This window comes from Esox lucius, chromosome 7, assembly GCF_011004845.1.
Source record: "Esox lucius isolate fEsoLuc1 chromosome 7, fEsoLuc1.pri, whole genome shotgun sequence".
NCBI classification, from domain to species: Eukaryota; Metazoa; Chordata; class Actinopteri; order Esociformes; family Esocidae; genus Esox; species Esox lucius.
Window position 1 is genome coordinate 32,716,815 of NC_047575.1, and position 17,962 is coordinate 32,734,776.

General features: G+C 38.9%; 1 protein-coding gene across 5 annotated transcripts in view; it reads left to right on the plus strand.

Annotated features, from left to right (window-relative positions):
* igsf9bb (immunoglobulin superfamily, member 9Bb) overlaps window positions 1-17,962 on the plus strand; it is a 169,193-nt gene that overhangs the window by 28,742 nt on the left and 122,489 nt on the right. For all 5 annotated transcript variants that reach the window (XM_029121266.2, XM_029121264.2, XM_029121267.2 and 2 more), the window contains exon 2: window positions 14,139-14,330. In XM_029121266.2, the coding sequence (XP_028977099.1) occupies window positions 14,139-14,330 (192 nt within the window). The remainder of the gene's footprint in view (window positions 1-14,138; window positions 14,331-17,962) is intronic.

Below are 17,962 nucleotides of genomic sequence, written 5' to 3' on the forward strand. Positions count from 1 at the left end.
GCGACAAACTGTACTCCAGAATGAACTACACGCTGTTCTAGCATTGTCTTAAATAGGCTATCTTTGATGGTGTTGTGGTAAAAGCTCAATTATCGTTAGGGGCTCTTGAGAAAATTGTATGTAATTGTCCCTTCCAAAATAGGGTGTCCAGACGTCCTCGATTTCTGGGGACAGTCGCAGTTTTTGATGGCCTGTCCCCGGCTGGAGCTGTCCCCTGAAATGTCCCTGTTTTTACCTGTGCTTTAAAAATAGACAACAAAGTGAAATAATATTTTACGTGGCAAGAATGACCGGGCAGCAGAGCCTACTGGTTGACGTCTCAATCATGGTGTTTTAACCAAGAGAAGGGGCTGCTTGCTATAGCAGCTTCATTCACTCTTCTGCTAACCACTTGCTTGTGCTAGTTTTAGAGAAAACTGTGTGTCAGGTGAAATTGCATCATCAAAACTTATTTTCAAGCCATTTTTCAATCGTTTATACTAGCTATTGATATTGAAATACTAGCTAGTGAGTTATAATGTCACAGTTTATTTATTAAATAAATAGATGATCTTTATAAGGTTTAAAATAGGTTATGCTAACTAATGTTGGCTGTGCAGACTAAGTTAGCTAGCTAGTTTAGCTAGCAAATGTCATGGTAGCTAAGTTAAAAAGCTTTCACAGGTGCAGTGGACGGGCTATTTTGAAAATATGATAATTAATTTAATTCACAATGAATTATGAGAATTTTGTTTTGTAGATTACAATTGTAATAGTTTGGCATTATAAATGTTCATGGATGACATTAGCATAATATTTTCTGTTAGGAAGGAGAAGAGGAAGACTGGATAGGAAGATGTGTGAAGGAGATAGAGGATGAAAGGTAATGGTAAAGAAATGATTACAGAGCCTACCAATTGATTGTTCCAAACAATTTTTGGGAAAAAAATTAGGCAAGCAATGGGGATCTGTGAACCACCGTATGCAATCTAATATTGTACTATTTATTATTAAAGATTGTAGAAGAAGGGGAAGCGAGTGAAAAGGAATAATTAAGGGAGTATAAAGAGTGAAGCATGGAGAGTGTAGAAGTGAGGTGAAAAGGTAAAGAGAAGGAAAGGAAAAAAGAGAAGGAATACGAGTGGAAGAAAAGAGATGAATGATTGGAGAAGGAAAAGGTCTATTCTGTTTTTTTCAATTTTGCTCGTGTTCTCTTCTGCTCGTATTCAGCCCAGACAACCAGGAATACTGAATGGCTTTTCAGATATAACAGTTCTGTCTTGTCTGTAGTGTTTCTGTAATACAGTTGGTTTCACTGTATATCGCAGTGTGCATGTTAGACTAAATACTTGAAACTAGAACTTCCCCTTTTTATATTTCATATATGATAACCGTGTGTATTTTAATGATATATCGACCGCCAAACTGGAAATTTCCCTGGTTTTCATTTCAGAAATCTGGTCGCCTTTCTCCAAATCTGATGTTCGCCCCTGATCTCAGGTGATTGCAAATTAACTTTGTTTATCATTTGGAATGTGATTTAGTGTCAACACATTTACAACCAACATTATAAAGGGTGTGCAGTTCACACTTATGCAACCAAGGCACTGACAATTTTCATTATTATTATAATTATTTTAAGATTCCACCTGCAGACCTTCACTCCTAGTTGGTCTTAATCATCTTTGCAGTGTTTGGTCATAATGCTGAAATAGGTTCAAATATGTCTACTTTGGTTGAAATGTGTACTTAGGGATGGGCACGGTTATTCAAATATTTAAAGTTTGTATTTGAATGCTTGTGGGAGTATTCATTTTTGCTAAGAAATACAGCATTGAAATGAATAGGCCTGAACATGTTTTTCTAAATACAATTTAAATTACAACCTATAACTTTAGCATATTATGATTTACCCAAGATTTCTAATAGTTTTTTTTTAATATAACATGCGCTCCTTCATGCATGTTTGTTGATGTTTGTCAGTCAATGTTGCACAAGTAGTGTGTGACCCAATCAGAAAGGCACAATATGTAAGCATTAACACAAGACAGACTCTGTGTTGCCAGGGAATAACCACACACCAGCTTTTTATTGTATTATTGTTTATTGGTATTTATTTCTAATTTTGTGTAGTGTTCTAACAAGCAAATAAACACTTATACTACCTAGATAAAAATTCAGGTGGCCTAAAACTTACAAGACCTTATATGTAGACTTTGTAAACTCTTCAGCTTTTTTTATGTCCACCACTATCATTAGTAGCACCTTGTCACCAAGTAAAATTCAGAGTATGTTTGATCTCCTTATTTTGTTTTATGCAATACATTATGTTTGTCAATGGAGAGGAACTAATTGCTCTTCTCTTTCTGAATCAGCTGAACTTAGTGTGCAAACTTTCCTGTACGTAGGTACAGTACAGTATCCTGTGGGCTCTCTCTTCATTGAAGGTAATGGTCTGTAAGCCTTTGTTCCAGTGTTGAGGTCCTAGTGATGATGCCAGAACAGTTTGTACACAGTATTTATTATGCTTACTACTCCACCCCACCAGCTGCCTGGAGGAACCACCCAATTAAGTCATTATACTTCAAGTGCTAGGTCTTCAGTGTTTATCGTTAGCATCTAATGATAAAGAAATGCAGGAATTTTTCCTTTTGTAAGTATCAAGTAAATATAACTAGGATGTAAAATTTGGTCAAAGAAAAAACAGCAAACCATTAACCACAGAGCACTTGTGAATTACAGAGTGAATCTGTGAATCAAACCAAACAAGCACCTCACCCCTACCAACTAGCTCTGATGGTCACATGGTAATCGGCAGAGACCCAGGTAACGGACAAAGAGGGTGTGTTAAGGGCTCTAGTGAAGGCAGAGGGGAAGGGGGGGGGCTGACCCAGCTGGATACCAATGGTTTAAGTTTGGGGTGTAGGTGCAACGCTGATTTGGGCGTGTGGGCTCATTTGAACCCTGTTGAATTGAATGATTAAATGAATGTTCTAGTTTTAAATGAACAAATCCAACAAATCTCATTTAAACATTACATTTAGAAGATATGTCATAATTTATGCACAACTCTCCTATACTTTGTGTGAAACTGAAACAAGTGAAACTTTGTGCCTTATGGCATTCTACTAGGCCAATCTCTCGGCAGACTCCCTAGAAGTGGGCACTGCAGGATCTAGTGCCTCTACACCCTTGATCATTTGCACTTTCTGAGGTTTGGGGCTCTTATTTCAAATAGCATATTTGAACTTGCAAATTTTTATTTAAGAAGCCCTCATGTTCTCCATTCATTACCTGTATTAACTGCACGTTTGAACTCGTTACTTGTATAAAAGACACCTGTCCACACACTCAATCAAACAGACTCCAACCTCTCCCCAATGGCCAAGACCAGAGAGCTGTGTAAGGACATCAGGGATAAAATTGTAGACCTGCACAAGGCTGGGATGGGCTACAGGACAATAGGCAAGCAGCTTAGTGAGAAGGCAACAACTGTTGGCGCAATTATTAGAAAATGGAAGAAGTTCAAGATTAAGTTCTCTCTTGCTCTGGGGCTCCATGCAAGATCTCACCTCGTGGGGCATCAATGATCATGAAGAAGGTGAGGGATCAGCCCAGAACTACACGGCAGGACCTGGTCAATGACATGAAGAGAGCTGGGACCACGGTCTCAAAGAACCATTAGTAACACACTACGCCGTCATGGATTAAAATCCTGAAGCGCACGCAAGTCCCCCTGCTCAAGCCAGCACATGTCCAGGCCCATCTGAAGTTTGCCAATGACCATCTGGAAGATCCAGAGGAGGAATGGGAGAAGGTCATGTGGTCTGATGAGACAAAAAGAGAGCTTTTTGGTCTAAACTCCACCTGCCATGTTTGGAGGAAGAAGAAGGATGAGTACAACCCCAAGAACACCATCCCAACCGTGAATCAAGGAGGTGGAAACATCATTCTTTGGGGATGCTTTTCTGCAAAGGGGACAAGACGACTGCACTGTATTGAGGGGAGGATGGATGGGGCCATGTATCGCGAGATCTTGGCCAACAACCTCCTTCCCTCACTAAGAGCATTGATGATGGGTCATGGCTGGGTCTTCCAGCACGACAATGACCCAAAATACACAGCCAGGGCAACTAAGGAGTGGCTCCGTAAGAAGCCAGTATCCAGACCTGAACCCAATAGAAAATCTTTGGAAGGAGCGACAGCCCCGAAACCTGAAGGATCTGGAGAAGAGTGGGCCAAAATCCCTGCTGCAGTGTGTGCAAACCTGGTCAAGAACTACAGAAAACTTATGATCTCTGTAATTGCAAACAAAGGTTTCTGTACCGCATATTAAGTTCTGCTTTTCTGATGTATCAAATACTTATGTCATGCAATAAAATGCAAATTAATTACTTAAAAATCATACAATGTGATTTTCTGGATTTTTGTTTTAGATTCCGTCACTCACAGTTGAAGTGTACCTATGATATAAAATTGACTTCTACATGCTTTGTAAGTGGGAAACACTGCAGATTTTGCAGGTTATCAAATACTTGTTCTCCCCACTGTATAATTTAAAAAAGAATTACATTAAAGTCTGATTTTGTACTTCTGTAACACAATGACCAACTTAAACCAAAATAAACCACTAAAATGTGTAATACAGGGCATCTAGGAAGTATTCAGTATACCCCTTTTTTTGATTTTTTCAACAACAAAAAATTTGTTACAGCCTTATTCTAAAATGCATTAAATGGATTTTTTCCCCTACTCAATCTACACTCAATAGCCTATAATAATCAAGCAAAAACTGTTTTTTAGACTTTTAAACAGAAATATTACATTTACAAAGGCAGTATTCAGACCATTGGTTATGGCCCTCGAAATTGAAGTCAGGTGCATAATGTTTCTGTTGATCAGCCTTGATGTTTCAACAAATTGATTTGAGTCTTGATCTGCTGTAGGAGGCTGTAACTCCTTCAGAGTTACCATTGGCCTCTTGCTGGCACACCCTGATTAATGCCCTTCTCACCCGGATATTCCGTTTTTCAGGATGACCTGTTCTAGACAGATTCAGTGTTTTACTGTATTCTTGACATTTTTTAATAATGGACTTTACTTTGCTCTGGGGGATTTTCTGTGTCTTAAGAAATTTGATTATATCCTACCCCTGATTGGTGGTTTTGCAGGACCTTATTATTTGCTTTGAATGTTCCTTTGTCTTTAGGATGTAGTTTTATGGGGAATTGTTCAAACCAACTATGATGCCTCCTATAGCCAGGTGTATTTAACCTGAAAACATGCTAAGCACCTTGTCTGGACACAGATGGACTATTCAGCTAATGATGTGACTTCTAGACAATTTGTTGCACCATAGCTCAATCAGGTGTGTCATAGCAAGGGGGGTGAATACATATGCAAAAAAAAATGGACATTTTTGTTTTGTGGAAAAAACGAAAAATAGATTCATTTTAATTTCATGTTGTAACACAAGAAAAATTCCAAGGATGTGAATACTTGAGCCACTTTAAATATCTCATTATAAATCAGAATATTTAACTATGTTTTTTTTTTTTAGTTGATACAGGAAACACAAGTTTACATAAAACCAGAAAAAGGCTTGTATCTTGGTTTTCCCTGGTATATGCTGATGCTACTGTTCCTGGGATGTTGATTGGATCCAGGTTCTATAGCCAGATGTCTTCTCTTGATTCGATTCTTACACAACTTTTTACATTTTAAACTATGCACCTCACTGTGCATTTATGACAGTCAACAACTTTTTCTTATTTTTTTCTCTGATATTCTGCAAGGGTATAAATATGAGGTGACCACTAAAGTGAAAAATGTTATCTCTCAAAATGGTTAGTTATTATCGATATTTTGAGTGGGATCAAGCCACTGAACAACAATTACATTTTTCATAGTCATTTTTGCTTATTTTTATCATGGCGTCCAATAATTTTAGGCTCCCTGTCAAAAAACCCCAGCCAGGCTAAGGATACAACAAAAACATGAAGATAAACCCATAATGTCCTAATTATTCCCATGACCAACAATACAGTGCAACTTCAGTTGTTCGTTCTGTGGTAGAGGCAAGTGGAGAGAAACAGGTCACATCCAGTGCAGCTGTGGGGCAGTTTACAAAGAGACAGAATCTTAGCAGTCAGTTATACACAAGTACGACTCAATTAAGGTTTCCTCAAAAGATTTAGTCACATAATAACAACCTTAAAACAAATAATCTCTCACCCTGTGCATACGCTTCACAGATACGTTTTACGATCTTATATTCTCTATTTGAGCTATGTAGGTTGGCCAAAAATATTAGCCCTGAAAAGATTGAGACCACTGCACCTTTTTCTTTCCTTTCCAAAAAAGTTGAAGGAAGGTTTTGAGTGAGGAACAGAAGGGTTCAAATTAAGAAACCACTGCAAATGGAACACCTCTGTTCCTCACTCAAACCTTTCCTTTTCAACTTTTCAAGAAAGGAAAGAAAAAGGTGCCGGGGTCTCTTAATTTTCTCCGGAGCTGTATAGAAAGTCATGACACTGCATTGATGCAGGAGGGATTTGATGCTCTTTGTGCGCCCTGGCAGGGTCTCCTTTATATTGAATATGAGTAATATCTGTTGGGCATTTGAGCTGAAGTAGGTCAAATCCTGCCCTCCCATCTGCACTTAGTGTCTCAAACCACCACTATATGTTGGTTATTTACAGTCATCTCCTTAATAAACAAACGACATCAGCTGCCCAATTAGCCTGGTTGGGGAGGCAGAGTATTTCCAAATGTAATTGCGCAATGCATATTTCTTTCCTTTTTATTAACCTGACAATTATTTAACCTCTCATCTTCTTTCATGGCGTGTGTCCCGCTGGTTTCTTCCTCACAGGGATAATTGCACAGTCAGGAAAAATGAATCCAGTTTCTATGTTTTTGCACATTTTCCGTTTATTAATCTTAACTGTATCATACTGCCTTTGATCTTCGAGTGCTCAGTCTATGAAAAGTTGCTCTTTATTGGATGCCACTATTCCTCCGGCACTTTTGGGTTAGGTAATTGGGAAGCCATTTTAAAATAGTTTCACTAAATTTTGGGTTACTGCAAATGAATAGATTTTGAGTGTGCTCTATCAGCTAACTAATTTAAAGTTTTTAGGTGAGTAGCCACAGTTTTGGGCAAACAATCAAATCCTTTCAAAACATTTATCCAACCTATTTTGTGGATCTGCGTAAGGACAGTTTACAGGGTAGAATGTCAAATTTACAGTAAACTTCCCCACCGTCTAGAATTATTTCAGCGTACTGAACTTAATATGGATTTGCATTAATTGCAACCTAGTGAAAAATTCAACAGTTGCATCATTAGTTTGGAAAGTATTACTTATTTAATATTTTCTTTTTACCCCATGAGGAGTGTTATTTATGGAAAGTTCAGGAACAGAAGTAAGTGGTGTGAAAGATAAATGGAGGTCTTGAAATAATCATTACACCGTACTGTTCCCTTAAAATGGTTTGTCTCTACTGAATATTGAGATGGGCTCATTGACTTCAGAGAAAACATTGAGTCACAACTCACCAAATGTCAAGCTTACAACCTAACAGAAAGCTTAATTGCATTGAATGGAATCAACGATTGAATGTAATTTTTGTCCTTTTATCATAGCATGATCCTTTTGCGATCCTTAAATATACCAAGAAATATACTAACCAGTTAGACCTCTGGAGAGAACTGATTAAAGCTATTTAACTGAGCAGTGTTATTTGTGGCCTCGCTTGGAGTGTAATCCTGAAGATATTTGTTTTGGTACACTTATGTTCAGGGCCGTGCACAAACCTTTCGAGGGGATTGGGCTAAAATGACAAAAAAGGGTTCCCTGGAAATATGCCGGTAGCAGAACAGATGTTGGGTGTCATGCACTCGTTGGATTACGCACTCCCCTCTGTGAATGACATGTCACGCAAATAGAATATGGGCACCAAAGAGCAAAAAGGGTGCAGGGTGCAGGGGTTTAAACCCCCATTGGGGTCTATCTAGACATGCTTGCTGTTTTTTCCCATGGTACATTTATTTTAGCTAGGGTTGCACTGATCCGATACTGGCATCGGAAATTTGGCCGATTGTGGCCAAAAATACGGGTTCGGAACAGATTGTAATAACAATGTGTGGAAAACGTCATAAGTTGTGGATGATGGGCAGACCGGAAACATGCCCGCTATGCTCAGTGGTAAAAATAACAATGTCTGTTGCCTTCAATTACTTTAGAATGCTAGAATAACTAGTAGTTGCAATTGTTGCAAAGCAAGTGTTTTAAAGGGTGACTGTAGAGAAGCTTAAATTTGCTAGCTAACGCTAAGTTGACCAACACTAGCTTGGCTAATGCCTGCGCCAGCTAGTTAACACCAGGCTAATTGAAAATCACTTTTAGTTGTGCAATTTTTGTCTCAAAATCTAATCTGTTTCCTAGCTAAATAGCAAGCCTCAATTTTTACTGTTTTACGGCCTTTCGTTTTAATTTCATTTTCAATTGATTTGCCACGTAGGCTACCTCCTAAAGAGCCTAACATTATTCTAGTGCCACTTTGATCAAATAGCGATTGGAGGAAAATAAGCTAAACATGCCAATTCACATGGGATTTTATGATTTTAACCAAATACTTTAAGAAAAATTGTTCACTCAGACATTTCTAAGAAAAGGCTGTCCCTCAAAACTCAGTGCTCAAACAAGGAGACTTGTGAATATGCCACAGAGAGGCAATTTTGAACAGTTGAGTAATAATCTTTCACCCGTCAACCAAGTCAAGAGCCATGCATTATACTGGTCTGTATGGGAGGATTGCAAGCCGTTACTCAAAAAGTACCTTCTGAAAGCATCAGATTAACTCTTCAATGAGGGAAAGGTTTTTGTCAGTTCATATGAGCTTTTTGGCAATATGCGGGGCAAACGTAATATTGCACATGCCTAAAAACTCACCATCCCTACTGTGAAGTAATGTATGAAGGTGGTAGCATCATGCTGGTGGGACACTTCATCAGCAGGGAATATTGTTTAAACTGAAGAATGGATGGCGCAAAATACTGTGTAACAGTGCAAAATATCTTGCGTCAGCCTGTGAACAAAGTTTGAGAGGAAATTCACCTTTCAGCAAGAAAATTATCTAAAGGTCAAGGCCAAAGCTAAACAAGAGTGGCTCAACCATAAGGTGTATGTTGGAAAGTGGCCCAGTCAAGTTCCTGGGCTCTTTCCCATTGAGAATACATGCGTTAATTGAAAATTGCAGTAGTAAATGTCAGTGTGTTGTACTTTATGTGCTAAAGTCAATGGATAAATGTTGAGGTTATAATCGATGCAAGTAGATGCATTTTCTTACAAATCTGTAATTTTTACTATACTGTACTCTGAGAAGTGGAGCCCTTTACCTATCAATTGTCTATCTTTCCTCTTCCCTCTATCACAATAGGGTGAGAAACGTTGAAATCATACCTTCTGGGGGCCTGTTTTCGCTTGTTGGTGATGTCACCAGCAGCCAATCAGCACAGTCCTGGGCTAGGTAGAGGAGGCAGGGGAAGTCTTGGGTATGTGCATGGGGACACACTGCTGGGAGCAGTGCTTTCCCTAAGCTCCTGTTATTTTCTGCCCCTACCATCGCAAAGCACGAGAAGAACTCACACAGACACACACACACACACACACACACACACTCAGATGTGCATAGCTAACCACCATCCTATATAATGGTTTTCAGTTCCTGAATGCCATTCTTTAAAAAGACAGTACATTATGATTTGAAGAAATGGTTTGATTATCCTTCCCAGAATTAAACCTTTTAATCTAAAATAAAATTATCCACAGAATTACAACAACCTTATTTTATGCAATTGTGACTCTTTCAAGCTTTTCATGCCTCTGAATAAAAAGCTCATGTCACGCTTGAAATTGACCCACTTGCTATAAATGCGAGTCATGTAATTTCATGTCTGATTTGCGGTTATGGCATTGTCTTTGTGCAACAACAACAATAGCAGGTGTGATCGAGTCAATGACATCTGTCCAGTGATGCACAACTTGCCTAGCTATCTTCTGCCAGCACATATGCAGTGGAAGGCAATATTTTATGCGCACTCCCATAGAATGCAAAACTGAAGTGCCTTTATTGTTATATGCACGTTTTAAATAAAATGTGGAAAAAGGTAACGTTTTGTTTAATTGTTTACCGATTTGCCTATTTTGTATCCAAAAGATGGGACAAAAGGTATTCATTTTTATTTTACTGTTTGGAAAAACATTACCCTAATTTTTTTTACAGTGTAGTGTGCTTACCCTTACCATCATATAGATAACCCTGTGGGTGACATAAAGCAAAAGCAATACCTTGTTCCAGAGGCTATTGAATATAGAAAATAATTGTATTTTTATAACTCCAATTGGTAGTTTTTAAGGAATTTATTGGTTAGTGCACCTGATGAAGGTGATATTCCACTGACTCCTTAGCTTAGCTTTTGGTTGATAATATGGATTGTGGGTGTGTTCCAGAGACTCCTGATTCTAAGAGAGTTATGGATGAATTTGTAGCTTCAACCATTTGGTCAAGACAACTGCCACTGACTACTCCAGATGGATTCACCTATATACAGTAAAATTAACAGTTTTGTTTTTTCTACAAAATACTGACAACATTACTCCCAAATACCAAATAAATATATTGTCTTGTAAAGTGTATATTTGTAGAAAATATCAACTGGTCAAAACAACAAAAACAAGATGCATTGTTTGCAGACCTCAAATAATGCAAAGAAAACAAATTCATATTCATTTTTCAACAACAAAATACTAATGTTTTAGTTCAGAAATCAATGTCTGGTGGAATAACCCAGATTTTTGTCCGAGCAGAAGGAAGCAGGTGTTCCTCCAGGATAACCTTGTACTTTGCTTGATTCATTCATAAAGACAAATCTGCCTGATTCCAGCCTTGCTGAAGCATCCCCAGATCATCACTGATCCTCCACCAAATTTCACAGTGGGTGCGAGACACTGTGGCTTGTAGGCCTCTCCAGGTCTCCATCTAATCATTAGACGACCAGGTGTGACTTATCAGAGAAGATGACCTTAGTCCATACGTCTACGGTCCAATCCTTATGGTATTTTGCAAATTTCAGCCTGGCTCTTCTTTGCTTCTCGTTGATGAAGGGCTTTTTTCTAGCTATGCATGACTTTAGCCCTGCCCCTAGGAGCCTGTTTCGAACCATCCTTGCCATGCACTTCACCCCAGCTGCTGTTTGCCATTCTTTTTGTAGGTCACTTTATGTCATCCTACGGTTGTTGAGTGACATTTGAATGAGTTGACGGTCATCTCGGACAGTGGACAGACGTTTTCGCCCTCTGCCAGTCTGTAGTTTTGTTGTCCCCAATGTCTGTTGTTTGACCTTGTTCTTATGAACTGCCGTCTTTGAAATTTTCAGGATGGAAGCAACCTGATGATCACTGTATCCCTCTGACAGTAAAGCCAAAATTAAACCCTTCTTTTTTCCTCACTCAAAGCTTTTCTTTTCAACTCTTTTGTCATGCTGAATAGTTATTTGTTTATTCAAATTACCTTTGAGGTACTACTTGCACTGTTTTTGCATCCAGCTGGTCCTATTACAAGAGGATATTGATGACCACAGCAGTGGTTTTTATACTTTTCCTTGCTGAATTAGATTTGGTTCAGGTAATCACCTAATCAGTTCCTCATTAAGTAAAATGAGGTGTTTAAGAAACATTTGGAGTGGTCTCTTAATTTTTTCCAGAGCTGTAAAAGTCTCTGTGTCTCAGTGTAAAATAACGATGACCAGCGCATTCCCCTGGCTTTTCCCTTTTGATTGATACATTTCACAAATTAGTGCCACAAATGGTTTGATACAGTATTTTAATGACATCTATGTCGTTAGGGCACCACACCCACAAAATGACTGCAAGTGTTGCACAAACACCAAAGATTACACATAATGAAATGACCAAATCCAGTCACGTGTGATGATAGACTTGTATGGGAGGTAATTTAAGACTTTTGTCATTATGGTTTCTGTGACTGTATGGTATCTACAACCAGACTGGAGCATTTCATAAGTATTTTTTTTACTTTAGGAAGTCGGTGAACTGCTGAAAAACAGTTTTTTTCTAAAACGTTTCAAAGGATATAGTGTATTATAGTATAGTAGTCATTTCATTTTTCCAGGTCAAAGCTTGGCTCTTCCCTTTCTATTGACGAATACCACGCATTTGTGTCACAAACGTGTTCGTATGTACAGACGTCTTAGTAACGTCTGTCTCAAAAAGGCACCACACCTCAGCAAAAAGACAGAAAAAGAAGCATTCTGGTAAGGCATTTACTGTAATGGCTTATCGCCGGGTTCACAAGATTCTGCTGAACAAAGTAAAGGAAATACGGTGCGTCTAGCACAAACATAACGGAATCAGGCGACATAATGACTTGAACAAGTTCAATCACACCCACGTGATGATAGATGTGATTACGTTGAGTTCACGGTTCTGAGGTGGCCAAATCTTTGTGTTTCACCAGACTTTCCGCTCATCAATTTCCTTAATCCTGAAGTGATGTTTGTCATTCACGCCAAATGGTTACATTTTTACTGAGGAGTCGCTTTCATCTTGGTGCTGTCCTTCTGGAAGGTACTCCCATCTCTACACAGGAACTCTGGACCTCTGTCTGAGTGGCTATTGGGTTATTGGTTAATTACTTGACCAAGGCCATTCTCCCCTAGTTGCTCTGTGTGTCATAGCGAAGGATCTGACGGTTTCAGAGTATTTTCCCCATGGCGCATAACTTGTTTGTATGTGGTGTTTTCACTCTGTACTAGCAGGGAAATTCAGGCTGTCATTCCCCAGTTTTTTCTACATGGATTACTGACTGTGCATTCTGACTGCTTAGCCTGACCTGGTATATTATAAGACAGAGAAACAAGCAAAATTAGTGACAGCAGGTGTTTTCTGCCCATACTTACCAGCCAGGCTGGAGTTGTTGTCAGGGTCCCAAGGCTGCCAGGTTGCCGAAGCGGTCACAGTTTGGACAGATCGATGGAACAATAAATCAATCCAGTCATAACCCAATCCTATGGTAAACATTTTGAATTACATTTAAGTGTCTGATCAATGAACAAGTACCAGGGTGAGACAAAGTCCAGCATGCAGACACCAGCTGGAGGGCACCATGTATGTAGGACATTACTGTAGCAGCCCACTTGGCTGTGGGTCATGAAGACAAAACCAATAATCCCAAACATCATTATGAGCCTAGGGCTAAAGCAGAGCACCATTTGATTATCCATATTGACATGTAAAATAAAAGCTCACTTTACTTCTGATTGTAAAGCCAAGCCATGCATTAATAAGTAGAGGATCAATGCAGTTGTTGGATGGATGACCCTGTGGACACATGGCTTCATCATAGTAAACCAAACGTAGGTCCTCTGTCAGCGTGCACAATTATATATTGTATAAAGTCAGTCTGACATAGTTCACCAAAATGACAAAATAACATTTTAGCCCTGGCCCTTTGAAATGTTACATTTGTAACCTAATGTCATAAAGTATGGCCCAATCTTTTAGGAGCTTTTCAGCTTGCTGTTGATAGGACGAGGCAGCAGTTTTTCCAGATTCACACGTCCGAGACAGTTTTCCTATGTTTATGTCTATTCAGAATCAATCACACCCTCTTAAGACTTAGCCTCACCATTTGGTTTAAGGATTCACATGAGGCCATGTGTATGACAGTTTTGTAAACAAATATGTTAAAATTTAACAGTGTATTGATATCGGATGCAAGTGTCAGTGCTGACTGAGAAAGAACAAAATAACATACACAATTTAAAATAGCTAGATCAGTAGCATGTAATTACAGTTAATGATCATCCGGATAAAAACTGAAGATATGTATATAACTGAACACTTCTACAACCTTGTGGATGCTACCATGATTCAGTGAGAAGATGAAGAGGCAAAAAGATCTTACCACCCACTAATCATGACATGATCATGAATAATTTCCAAAAGGTTCTGAAACATGCGACCAAGTAGTACCCCTTTGACTACTACTCATATATTTCAGATGGTTTTTTCACCACAAGCAACGTCCCTTGATGTTTACAAGGGTTCTCACAATGCCCCCCCACCCCTCAGGTGCCCACGGCGTGCGAGAGGAGCCCCAGTTTGTGACGGCACGCGCTGGAGAGAATGTCATCCTGGGATGCGACGTGGCCCACCCCCTTAACGGCCAGCCCTATGTGGTGGAGTGGTTCAAGTTTGGAGTGCCCATCCCCTTCTTCATTAACTTCCGGTTCTACCCTCCTCATGTGGACCCAGAGTACGCTGGTAAGAAGAAACCCCAACTCTTCATTAGCCCCAATCACGGATGACGTTCAGACAGGTTTATGTTTAAGGCTCTATTATCTGTAAATTTCCCTAATGCATACAGTTCCTCTATTGTTTTGTGTTTAAAGGAGAAATATGTTGGTTCCTCTCTCCAAGGGTTTTCAAGTGGAATAGCAGAAACAATGTATTTATAACTCCATTTAACCTGAGCAGCTAACATGATAACTACTTAGCTACAAGGTTTGGAATTCCCATTTGTATAAACTATCTTGCCTTTGGTGTAACTATAACCAAACAAACAAACACTTATTGTTTAGTGTCTAGGCAATTGGCTCGGGACAGAGAGAGATTTCAATGTTCAGCCTTAAAACTAGATAACAGCCAGCGAGGTTGGCATTCTAATGGTTTTTGTATATGTGTAGATTTTGTCTCTATGCGTGGTTATAGAGAAAAAAAATAGGAAATTATATAACAGCGGGAAGATAGTTTGCTGTTTTCAAACATATCTTCAGACTGACAAGTGAGGCATTTCAGATCAAGTGACAGTATTAGTTATGCTTTTTGTCTTAGTTAACTTCATTTTTGCAGATTGTGTTTGAGCTTTTATTCTATCAATATATTTCTATACAAAGCACCAAAGATGTCATTTAGCAGACCCTTATGCAAAGCACCTAAGATGTCATTTAGCAGTCCCTTATATCCAGATCGACCTACATTAAGTGAATACATTTGAAGAAAGCGTTTTATTCAATGAATTTATTATTGTCAATAGTAAGTGCTAGAAAAAAGAACATACAAATACTGAACATAATAAAATAATAAGCCAAATGCATTAAAGACAACTGATAACACAAGTGGTGGCACTGGGACTATTTTAGGTATGACAAGGTAGGCTTTCAGATGTTTTCTCAAAATGGGCAGAGACTACTATCCTAGCCTCCAGCGGAAGCTGGTTCCACAATTTAGATGCCAGGAAAAATAAAGAGTTTTGTCTGCATGGATCCAGAACTACCCCAAAGGGGTGGGAGAGTCAAGAGCCCAAAGATGGCTAAACGAAGAGCCAGGGGTAGGGATGTAGGATAAAAATATTAGCCCAAATCAGCATGTGTAGATGCGTGTCTCGGGTAGTTTACAACACTTTCATTTTGGTAAACAGTGGAAAAGTCCCACCTTGAACACCATTTGTTGGTTTACAGGACAAAATAAATGTGACAACCAATTCAAGGCTATTGACACAAAACAGCAGTAAATCCCACTCCTCAATGAATCTGCTTCATATCTGTTTTGTGTGCAGTTGTGAACTGTAGATCCCTTTTGAGAGGGAGTGGTCAATCAGGTAATGTTTCATGAGGTAAGGGTGTCCTTCGAACGTAACGACTATTTTGGAACAAGTGAACATTTTCTCATTATCATGCAAGTGCCAACTCCTGTAATCTTTCTTTCCCTAATTATCTCTCTTTCTCTCTGTTTCGCTTCCTGAATAAGTAGCGTTTATAGTGATTTAGAGGTGTTCATGTGTCTTTTTTTAATTACTTTTGAACTCAGCTGTGTTCTTGTAAACTGTTGTTGTGCTCCGCTGTCTATATAAATATTTCAGCTATTTTTAATGGATTTCTTTCTGGCCCAGACACTTTTACTCATGCCCAGCCAAACTTTTGCCTACACTATTGCTCCAAACATGCAAACATCTGCTGTATTGCATCTTAAAATGTTAGTGTTCCTGAAACCAACGTTAAACGTGCTGTTGCTAACAGTATTGCTTCGTTCCTGGCAGTTCTTCTCATCCCACAATGGGTGGCATTCTGGTCCTTTGTTTCCCAACGTGATCTTAATTTTTGACAATGTTCCAACCTTTTGAGCTATACAAAATGTACCACTTGTATAGCACAACAGGCGACATTTCAAGCTAGCTGTGGAGTGAGCTCATGGTAAGTTCTTAACTCTGTTACATTTGCAAGAAAAAGTATTGCTCGGGCAAGAAATATTACCCAACAGCCGGGGGCAAATAAAAAATTAATCGGATTAAACAAATCAAAATACTTTATAGTTTAGATTCTTCAAAGAATACCCAATTTGCCTAGAGCTTTGCACACTCTTGGCAGTCTCTCAACAACTTTCATGAGTTATTCCCCTGGAATGCTTTTCCAACATTCTTGAAGAAGTTCCCACATGCTGAGCCATGGATACAAATTAACACCCGCCAAGCGCCAAATTCGTGTAGATTTTCCCTTTAGCCAGTAAATCTCAGAAGGCTATCCGCTACACTGGTCGGTAAAATAATAATGTAAAATAGTACCAAAATATTAATGTAATAAAATCTGTTGTGATGGCTTTCAGGAAATTACTCTTTTGCATTACACTGAAATCCACCCATTACTTCGGTGAGAAAATAAACTCAGTTTTTAAGGAATAAGGATCGAAGTTGGCCGTCCGATAGACAATCCGGCCTTTACCAAGTCCTTCTTCGGATCTTGGGCCGAATTGTCAGGTAGATAGCTAGCGCCTAAGTAAGATAGCTGTTTCTATACTCGCAGTGAAACGGTAAGGATATTTGAAACGAGAGAAATCTCCCAGACTGAAGAATATACTGTGTCTATATACTACGTTGTCTATATGCATTTTTGTTTTGTGAATAATTAAACAGGTATCTAGATAATGGGTTCATATTTTGCTTGTAAAACCATGGAAAAGGGCTAAATAGCATAATTCTTCACCTCCCAGAGTTAAGCACAAATCACACGACCGACGAACGTCAACGGCGTCATTATCGTGCATGTAATTTTGAAGTAGTCAATGCACATTAGGCGTGCCACTACTGCAAACATTCTTTGTTTATTTAGCTATTGACACCTTGCTAGGAACTTGTTGGAATGCGTGTGAAAATGATCATGGATCAGCAGTGGCTGACTTGGGCCTTCTAATTTTAGGCAGCGTTCCGGTTCCTTTTTTAGGACATGTATTAACACATACATTTTCATTAACATAGTCAATCAATCAATCAAATGTATTTATAAAGCCCTTTTTATAACAGCAGTTGCCACAAAGTGCTTTACAGAGACACCCGGCCTTAAACCCCAAGGAGCAAACAACTGTAGTGTTGCATTTCAGTGGCTAGGAAAAACTCCCTAAGAAGTTTGAATTTTAGGAAGAAACCTAGAGAGGACCCAGGCTCAGAGGGGTGACCAGTCCTCTTCTGGCTGTGCCGGGTGAGATATTAAGAGTCCAATTGGAATAATGAATGAATTTCTCTGGGCTAAATCCAGAGTCTATTTGATTTTAGCCTAGGTCAAAAGTATGACCAGGTGGACAAGGACAGGGACAGCAACGGGCCCCCCATAGTCAAATGTGCGATTTGTCCGTTCCTGTACTTAATTTATCCGAAGTCAAGCGCTGTGGATTTGACTAGCAAATTTGTAATACAAATGTAACTTGGTGATTAGTTAGCTAATAACAGGAGTAATGATAACTAAATTGTTTTCATTGTATTAATTTAACAGCTCTACTACAGCCTATTGTACTGATTGGATTCATACATCTATGCAGTTGCTGGTCACAAAATTAGAATATCATCAAAAAGTTGATTTGTTTCAGTAATTCCATTCAAAAAGTGAAACTTGTTCATTCATTACACA